This window comes from Echinops telfairi, unplaced genomic scaffold (genome assembly GCF_000313985.2).
Source record: "Echinops telfairi isolate 266 unplaced genomic scaffold, ASM31398v2 ScPeMD7_5;HRSCAF=22, whole genome shotgun sequence".
In the NCBI taxonomy this organism is placed as follows: Eukaryota; Metazoa; Chordata; class Mammalia; order Afrosoricida; family Tenrecidae; genus Echinops; species Echinops telfairi.
Genome location: NW_022103901.1, coordinates 14,068,027 through 14,077,369, shown reverse-complemented (window position 1 = coordinate 14,077,369; position 9,343 = coordinate 14,068,027). Strand labels below are relative to the sequence as shown.

At 55.5% G+C, this 9,343-nt stretch overlaps 1 protein-coding gene across 2 annotated transcripts in view; it reads right to left on the bottom strand.

Moving 5' to 3' along the window:
• Positions 1–9,343, bottom strand: part of GTF2I (general transcription factor IIi) — an 83,549-nt gene that overhangs the window by 4,436 nt on the left and 69,770 nt on the right. For both annotated transcript variants that reach the window (XM_030889086.2, XM_045283567.1), the window contains 11 exons: positions 8,989–9,172; positions 8,247–8,305; positions 7,718–7,792; positions 4,537–4,638; positions 3,971–4,036; positions 3,529–3,712; positions 2,745–2,803; positions 2,357–2,437; positions 1,941–2,024; positions 1,401–1,584; positions 290–318 (listed from right to left, as the gene is read on the bottom strand). In XM_030889086.2, coding sequence (XP_030744946.1) covers positions 290–318; positions 1,401–1,584; positions 1,941–2,024; positions 2,357–2,437; positions 2,745–2,803; positions 3,529–3,712; positions 3,971–4,036; positions 4,537–4,638; positions 7,718–7,792; positions 8,247–8,305; positions 8,989–9,172 — 1,107 coding nt within the window. The remainder of the gene's footprint in view (positions 1–289; positions 319–1,400; positions 1,585–1,940; positions 2,025–2,356; positions 2,438–2,744; positions 2,804–3,528; positions 3,713–3,970; positions 4,037–4,536; positions 4,639–7,717; positions 7,793–8,246; positions 8,306–8,988; positions 9,173–9,343) is intronic.

Genomic DNA, 9,343 nt, shown 5'->3' with positions numbered 1-9,343 from the left:
CAGAGGGCAGCCAGGGAGTCGGGCACGGCGGGCAGAGGGCAGTCAGGAAGTCGGGGCACGGCGGGCAGTCACTGTTCCAGTTGGGTGGGTGGAGCAGCAGCAGGAGCTGCGGCCATCACCACGTACAGTGCAGTCAAGAGGTCCTGACATGAAGGAGCTTGCCTGAGGTCACTTCCGGGAAGTGCCTGATGCTGTCACTGCTTTGATCCAGTCAGTGGCCTACCACGTATCTTGGGGGACCCACACCAAGCAAGCAGACAAAGGACAAGCACGTCTCCCTAATACTCACGGTTATTGATCACCAGTCCTGGAAATGGCCTGAGGAGAGAGACACATTGGTGAGGTTGACCGTGAGGCCCTTCTCATCTTATGAAGGATAAACACGTGCTGAGGACCCAACGTTGGGGACACTGTTAGAAAGGGCTACTGTCCAGATGCAGGGGAAACGTGACCGAGAAGGAGGGGAGTGCAGGGGGGACTCTGGGTCAGTGGTGAAGAAGAGGAGTCTTGGCAGACGCCTGGGAAGGGTGGCAGGGTCAGCGGTACAAGACGGAGTTTCGAGGGGAGGGGAGTGTTAGCAGGGGGAGGATGTTCCCCGAGAGGCAGTGAGTGAGCTGAGTGGACTGAATAGCAGGAAGCTTTCTGGGGGTGGGGGTGGGGGGTGGGAGCCAAGAAGAGTGATGACCATTGGGGATTTGTGTTGGAACCAGACCCAAACTCACTGCCATCGAGGCGGTGCTGACTCACAGTGACCCCTGTGAGTCTGAGACGACAAACGTTTATGGGTGTACAAAGCCCAGTCTTTCTCCCTCGGAGCTGCTGGTGGTTTTGAACTGCCGACCGTGAGGGTGGCAGCCCAACTACACCGCCCAGGCTCCAGGGATTTGTGTTAAGTGGGTGGAAAGAAGAGCATTGGATGACAATGCGATGCTTCAAAACGCGTGTGGAAAATACCCATGAACCCCTGGAAGCCCTCCTCGAATGACCGTGGCTCTCAAAGGCTGCGCCGAGGGGACTACCACTGAAGGGCTGCTCAGCAGGGACGCCTATCGTACCCATGTCACAGAGCCGTGGCTTCAAATGGCCCATTTGGAATCGACCTGCCTGGCCTCAAGCCCATGCCCAGAGGCCTTTCTCTGCAGGCCTGTCTATAAAGGGCCAATGCAAACACTTTAGGGTGCAGGCCCCTCTGTCCCTATCACAACAGACCTCGGCGAGCGAGTGTGACTGCATCCTCACAGCACTATGACCACAGTGGCGGTGGGGCCAGGCCGGTTCCCAATCCCTGCCTTCAAAACCAGGGGGGCAGTAACTGCCCTCATTATCAAGTGAATGGGGTGGGGGTTGGGGGAGGGCGCCTCATTCACTCACCACCAACGTGGAAGCTCTCGCTCACTCACCGAATGACTGTGAACTTGATAAACTCAGCCGAATCTAAGATCCTCCTCATGGAGCTGATTTCCAGGTAGCTGGGGGCTTTGAAGGACACCCCCGGGGGCATGCCGTCCACCACCACGCAGCCAGGGTTGATGGTGATCTTCCGGTAGGGAACCTTCACTGGGAAACCCATGCCTATGGCTTCTCCTGGGGGGAGACAGACAACACAGCGGCAGATGAATGGCCACAGGAGGGGTGTTTCAAAGGAAGCATTCCTTCTCATTTGACCGCCCACGTGGCCAGGCCTCACCTAAACGTGAACTGTCCCAGGGGGACACTGACCAACAATAACGGAACACAGGGCACCTTCACGTAGGGAGAGAGGTAAAAAGTTCGCCCTGTTCCTCCCTCCTCACCCCACCCACCCCACCCCCAGTTTCACAGTAAGACGTCTTTTTCCATCCAGCGAGTGGAAGTACTTAAGCGTCATCTACAGCAAGTCCTCCCAGAGACAAAAATCACCTAATGGGCGTCAAAGGGACGCTGGCAAAGGGCGCACTCACCAAACTTCCGACTGAAGAGGTCGTTGACTTGCTCCCGCAGCTGCCGAGCCTTTTCCACCTTGGACAGCCTCTCGTTATCGTCATCTTGAAGGGTGGGGGCAGGGCGTGCTCAGTGAGGGAGGGGAGCATGCTGCTCCCCGCGGGCCTGAGCAGCCAGGCCGTCTCTGGCCTGTGAGCTGCGCAGTGCAAAAGACGTTTCTGGGCTGATTTAGTGTGAAATCGAAACTCAGAGTGCTGCTGCCCCTTATTCTCGCCAGGAAGTCCTTCCTACGGACTCTCTCAGCAGGCAGAGTTCACGAGGTTGGGCTAAGCAGAGCTGTTCTGGGCCACCCCTGCTGCGCAGGTCAGGCAGGAGTGTCCATGTGCGGGACGTGGGAAGTAGCCGGGGTGGAAAGCTGGGGGCAGAGGGACCATACCTGGAATTGTCACCTGGATGATGTTCAGATCCTCCACGCCGGAGGCTGTCGTATTAACGTTGGGTGACGAGTTTATTTTTCCTTGAGATAACAGAGACATGAAGATTAGAACGAATTAGGAGAAAACAGGGTCAAGGCTTCTGTTCAAAAGCAGGGAAGAGAAGCCTGTTGTGTTTGGGTGTGTACATTTTCACAATTACACAGACCAAGCCCGCAGCTCGGGGACACGGCGCGAGCTGTGTTACACGCACACCCTTGGGATTTGCTGTGTGGGCTCAGTTTTGAAGAACTGTTTCTTTAAAAGAGCCCTGTTGGAGGAAGGAGAGCGGGTGTCTACTTGAGAAACCTTGTGCCCCTCCCTCCCTGGGTGCTGCATGGGGACACTCACGTGGGGGGCTCTTAGAGGACGCAGTACTCTCCTTGATGGCGGTCTCAAACATCTCTGGTCTGTAGGCGAGAGGAAAATAACCATGTGTGCTACAGCCAAACTGACTTTAAAAAGGAAACAGCATATTTACAAAACCGAGCATGACTGAAACCAATCCCTTTCGGCAGGTACAGATCCATAGTCGTGGAAGCACGGAAAGAGCAGTCGCCTTCAGAAGCAAGTGCGGAGTGCAACCCAAACCCAGATTACAATTCCAGCTCCAACGTCTATCCCGACCCCTCTCTTCTGGCCAAGCTCCTGCCCCCACCCAATGCCAAGGCCACAGGCACCAGCTTCTCCTGCTTGGAACAGAAAGTCAGTTGGGTGCAGACTGGGATGGAGTGTGGGTGGTGGCTGACCACGGCACGGGAGGACAAGAGTCTCTCTCTGAGGAAGGAGGGCTCTCAAGCAAAGGGGCCGGCCAGGCGTGGCTGAGACAGCCCCGCTGCGGGGACCTGACCATCTCCCTGGAGGCTCACACCAGGCAGATGAAACCTCAAGCTCCTTTCCGGCGGTTTCCTCCCAAACTGGGCGAGCATTTGAATTGTTGGTCTGGCTCATGGGTGGCCAAGGAGATGCAGGCAGAGAACTGACAGCGTCTTGCTGCAGCTGAGCAGCCCGAGCGGTGCACAGACGCTGTGGGGCGGGAGGCAGAGCCCGTCGAGCGAAGCCCCTCCTGGCTGGCCTGGACCTAGCTCCCCTTCTTGCACCTCGGGGCCACCACAGGGCCACCTAACACCCTTACTTCTTGATGATGAACTTAATCTTGGCTTTGTTTCGAAGGATCTTCTCCAGCCTCGGAATGCCAAAAGTCGAAGGTCGTCGGAAGGGCACCCCCTCAGGCAGGCCCTCCACGTAAAAGTCTTCAGGGAAGGACTCAAATAGAGCGAACGGCACCTTCACCGCCTGTTTAAGGCCAAGCGCTTCACCTGCAAAACACAGGAAGAAAGATGGCGTCTCCTACACACCGCCCAGACACGTGTAGCTCAGGGCGGGTCTCTCGGCACCGCGTCTTAATTTCAGACACTCCAAATACGAGTGTCTACAGGGGGACCTGAGACCCAGGCCGCAAAGCCCGTCCAGTCTCGCGATCGGCGCTTTCCTCTGACTGAGACCGCACACTGCCCCTCTTTCTCCCGGTGGACACCGGCGCTCAGTTATTCAACCCTCGGTCAGCATGAACTCACCGCATTTCTCATTGAAAAGATTCTCGACCTTCTGCTTCAGGTCGGTGATTTTGGCGTTCCAGGCCTCTGTGAGGGAAGAGAATGGGCGCTGTAGCGCTGGCCAGGGCACGGCTAGCAGGCACCGGCCACCCCCCTCTCCTGTGCGTCCAGGGCCAATGGGCCGCTTCAAGAAGCACACAACCGAAACACGCGAGAGCTCTGACCAGTGTCAGGTGTGAGACTACACCGACCTGCGTGGATCATGACACGGTTTACCATACTCCTAGTACATTGGCCACAGAGAAATGAAACACGATAAAATGAACTTTAAAAAGACGAGGAAAAGGTGCACTCCCCGCCCACACCCCCACCACGAGAAACGGAGAGTGAAGTATTGGGCCGAGGTCACAAAGCTGGACAGGTAGTGGCGTGCGATTTAAAGCCCGGCTGTTTGGGCTCTGCAGTCTGTGCCAACTTACACAATCTTCCGACATTAAAAAAAAAAACAAAAAACTCCCGGGGCAAAGGGAAGGCTTCTTGCCCAAACCCTTGTGGTTCAAAGAAAAGGAGCGAACAAAGGTAGTTACCAAAGGAAAACTCTCTCCCGCGGGGCTTGAAGGGAACGTTGGAACCGTTTGTCTGCGTCGGGGCTCGAACAGCTGAGGTCTGAGGACTGTTGCTATTCGGGCCTGAAGGAGAGGGAGGGACAAGGCAAGCATTGGGCTGAGGGGCGCCATGGCGGGCTCCCCGGGATGGGTGGGCCGACAGCCCCACACTCTGACACCCTCCCAGAGAAACAGCTTTCCGGCTGAGCAGAAGTCTGAGCGGCTCCCGGGACCTGTGGTCACCTGGGCCGTGCCACCTGGAGTGGGAAGTCCAGTGCCAGTCCCCATCGTCCCCACCCACTGAGCTCTCCTTGGGACTCCCTCGCCGGCTGACAGGGTCTTCTTTGAGATCATCTACGCTATTCCAGGTCTTGATGCCGAAACACTCAGTTCTGCACTTTTTCATCCACTGCAAGTTGAAGATTATTTTAAAAATTAGAAAGCCAAGCTGAGGGGCCAACCGCCAATGTCCTGAGGATGTTGCTGCCAGGTGCCACGGAGTCGGCTCCGACTGGACTCACAGCGCCCCGTGCTCAACAGAACAAAATGCTGCCCGGTCCTGCGCCGGCCACCCCTCAAGTGTTCCCAGGTGTGGGCCTGTGGTGGCAGGCACCGTGTCAGTCCATCTTGTCCAGGCCTTCCTCTTGTTCACAGCCCCTCGCCCATGAAAACTCATGCTGTCCTTCTCCAGGGACTGGTGTCCCTGACAACATGTCCAAAGTACGTAGTGAGATCCACTCTCCAGCTTTATGATTTGTTTCTCTGGTACCCCACTCCTGGTACCATACTGTCTCACCAGCCGTGCCTCTCAGGAGCACTCTGGCTGCATTTCTTTCTATATAGATCTGTCTGCTCTTTTCGCAGTCCATGCACTTCCAATACTCACCCCCCGCCCCCCACCCAGCACCACCATTCAAGCGCATCCATTCTTCCTAGGTTTTCCGTATTCCGTGTACAGCTTTCACATGTATGTGAGACAGAAAGCACCATGGCGTGGGCCGGGAGCCCGTGCGTCCTCCAGAGGAACACTGGACAACTTCAATTCCACCCCCACCCCCCATTAATCATGATGTTAACCACTGGTCCAGCTGGGAGGATTCTGGCCATCTTCACATTGAGTTCCGATCCACGCTGAAGACTGCAGTGCTTGGTCTTCATCAGCAAGTGCTTCACAGTCCTTCTCACTTCCAGCCAGCATGGCTGTGCCATCTGTCTACACATAAGCCCTCCTCCAGTCCCGATGCCAGTCTCCTTCAGAGAACTCCGCTTCGCTGAGGATCTGCTCAGCACACAGACTGAGTAAGTATGGTGAGAGGTTACACCCCGGTGCACACCTTTCCTGATTCCAAATCCGTCCCGAGGACACTCCTGTGCACTGTCCTCACTTATGGCGGAACGACAGGGAGACTGAGAACAGTGGGGTCATCGGTGGTGGGGAGGGTGGTAAAATGCCCCCCAACCATTACAAAGTCTTTGGGATGGATCTGTACAAAAGAATATCAAGAACATCCTAGAAGTCCAGGTCAGCCGATGGCTCGGGTTGCAGGGCCTGATGGGGCCGGGGGAGGAACCAGAAACCCACCTGCTGGTCCCTAGACTCTGTTAAGATTCCATAGTCCAGACCTGAATTATTTCCATCACCTGAATAAAACCCCTAGCCGTCCTTGGTCAGGGCAGTGATGAAGTCCGTGCCCGGATCAGCTGAGTATCTGACAAGAACAGCCAGACGGGGAATCCGGTACATGCCATTGCTACGCTTACTGATACCGGCTGCCGCGGCATCTGATGCAGATCTCTGGCATGCACTCCAAGGAGCCTGGGTCACGTGGGTGCTGGGTGCGAACCTGCCGTCACCTGAGGCAATCTGCTGTCAGGACGATTTCCAGTCTCTGGGGTTGGGTTAAAATTGAACACACTATTGTGTGTTTTCCCCTTTGACAAGTTTTTAAACTTGTCCTAGTTTTTTTGTCTTCTATTGGGTTGAGGTTTTTTCTGTGCTTTGTTGTCGTTCGGGTTTTTGGTGTGTGGCTTTCTTTACAAGACATCTAGGATGGGCTAACTGAACCGAGACAGTAAGGAGATCAATCCGTTTCTTGAGGTTAAGGCAGGACAGGTTTGGGAGTAATGGGGAGCTAATGGTACAAGAAGGAAGAAAGACAATGTTCTGAAACTGATTGTGGTATTAATTGCACAGTTCTTTTGAATACATGTAAGCCAGTGGGTAAGAGATGTGCAGCCTCAGAAAAACTGTGTGGGGTTGCTATGCGTGATGCACATGACTTCACAACACCCCAAGAACCCACTGCCCCAGCTGATGCCGAACCACAGCAGCAGGCCGGGGCAAAGACGGCCTCTGTGGGCTTCCAAGAATGTCACTTTTGATGGGAGGGGAGTGGAGAGCCCGTCTTGCTCCCATGGAGCAACTGGAGTTTCGAACCACTGACCTTGCCGTTAGCAGCCCATGGTGTAACCCACTACCCCACCCGCCCACTGCTCTGTTCTATGCTCCCAGGGGTCTGATAACAACAGATGAGGGCCTCCTCCCGGAAAGCTCCCGCCTCCGAAACCCCCGTCAGTAATTTTCCTGAGTCAGCAGTGACTCAGTGGCACTCGATCTCTTGAAGAGGGGTGTGAGAATACCAAATGAGTAAATGGGGACCCATGAGCTGACCAGTCCTGCAAACTCTTGCCCTGGCACCGAAGGCCCGGGCACCGAGATGGGTCCAAGGGAAAGCATGCCGAGTCTGTCAAGACAGAGAAGGGAGGAAATCGTCGAGCCCCAAAGCCCACCCAGCACTGCTCTAATGGTGTCTGTGAAATCAGAACCACGGGCCACGAACCCCAGCAGGAGGCCCCTCGGCCTGGGGGAGGGAGGGTGTGGAGGGCCGTGCGCTGGTGGCTGTGGCACTGCTGTCTAACCCATCGGGAAAGGACAGGGAGAGGGACAGAGGCCCTCTTCTCGAGCCAGGAAGAAAAGCACCTTCAGAAGGTGCCTGCCTTCCACCCACAGACACGCTGCGAGCCAGCCGCATTACCACAGGTCGCTACGCAGCGAGGGGTGTACCAGCACACCTGCACCTTTGTTCACACAAATGAGGGAGTGGCTGCGAGTGAGCCTCGGGCGGAGGTGTGGCCAGTGGAAACCTGCTGCAGGCGGCCTCACCTTCCACAGTGACCTCGATCTCTGGCACCTTGGAGTTGCTCCCGGGGCTCCGAGGTCTCTTGGGGGACTGCAGGGCTGCGAAGGCAAGCACAAGGTGACCTTGGCCTACTGTGGGAGAAGACAAGGAGGGTGCCTTATAAAAGCAGAGTATTAAAATCCATACAGTTTGGCTCTTTTCAAAGAAACCTGAAGAATTAAACTGGTAGTGTAATCCTCCACCTGAGGCCCCAAAAGCTGTGGAAACATGAATGAAGGAGGATTGCAAACATGAACTTTTCAGCGAATAATAATACTTTTTTTTAAAAAAAAGCAAAAAAGGCAGAGCTCCGTTAAATGAATAGCTAAGAAAACAAACGAGAGGCCCGCCACGATGCTGCCCCGTGAACAGGCAGGCGTTCCATAAGGGACTGAGTTTGTCTTTAATCACAAGCTACGGGCACCGTCCCAGGAAGGGCAGTCTTTGGGACCATGATGGCGCTAATACCAAGCCGGGGTGGGGGGGTGGGAAAGCTTCTACGTGGTCCCTTACCTTTAGTGTTGATTTTACTAGCCATTCCGGGAGGCAAATAGGAGATCACCAGTTCAGGTCTGGAGAGAAAACCAGGAGTGGTTAGGGCAGCCCGGGAAACAACTGCTCAGTCATTATGGCCGCGGCTGTCCACACGGGTTTTTCCACGATGCAACCTGGCGGACCCCACACAGGTCGGCCACGTGACTTTAGGAATCGTAAATGGCCTCTTCGGGAAGAGAAAGCTAGCTTAAGATGACGTTGGCTCTCGGAACCACTGAAACGCACCAAACTGCCAACAAGACATTCAGTCTGTCCCTCACGACAGGAGCTGGGAACACGGTTGCAGATGGAGCTGGGTGTCTCCAGAGCGTCCCTTTAAGGCCGACGGAAGCAATCAAGCCAAACCCACGTGGGGTGGGAGTCCCTTCCTCCTTGCTCTGCAGCGGCAGTGGACAGGGCCAGGACCCGGGCTGTCCACCAAGGAGCCCGAGTTGCCCTGCGAGCCGCTCACTCAGAGGTCCCCAAACCGACTTGGGCTACTGTCCCTCGTCAAAGACAAACATTCACTCAGCTCCCAGCCCGCTCCCCCACCACATGTGCACTGCAGCCCCTAAGCCCCTGGATCGTTCCAGCACCCCCAGTGGACAGAATCGCCCGCTGGGGGAAACACTGACGTAGCTAGGGGAGAAAACTGTTGAATAGAACCATGGTCTTACTTCTCAAGTTTTTAGAGACGACTACGCGGGCAAACATAACTTACTTTTTAACAACAAATTTGATTTTGTTACTGCCCCGGACAATCCTTTCGAGTCGTGGAATTCCAAACCAGGTCGGGCTTCGAAAGGGGATTCCTTCCGGCAAACCTTCCACGTAGAGGAACTCGGGATTGGACTCAAACACAGGGTAGGGGACTTTCACCGCCTCGGCCAGGCCCAGAGCTTGAGCTGGAAGAGAAGGGGGCGGCTGGGCACGGACACCCTGACATCCCTGTGCCCAACTCAGAGAGGCCCTTGCCCCCGACCAGCCAGCAGTGGCCACGTGGACCACGTGGCTTTCATACACCGTGCACAACTGAAGAACAGGCTACCAGAGAAGACAAGTGCTCTTAAACACTG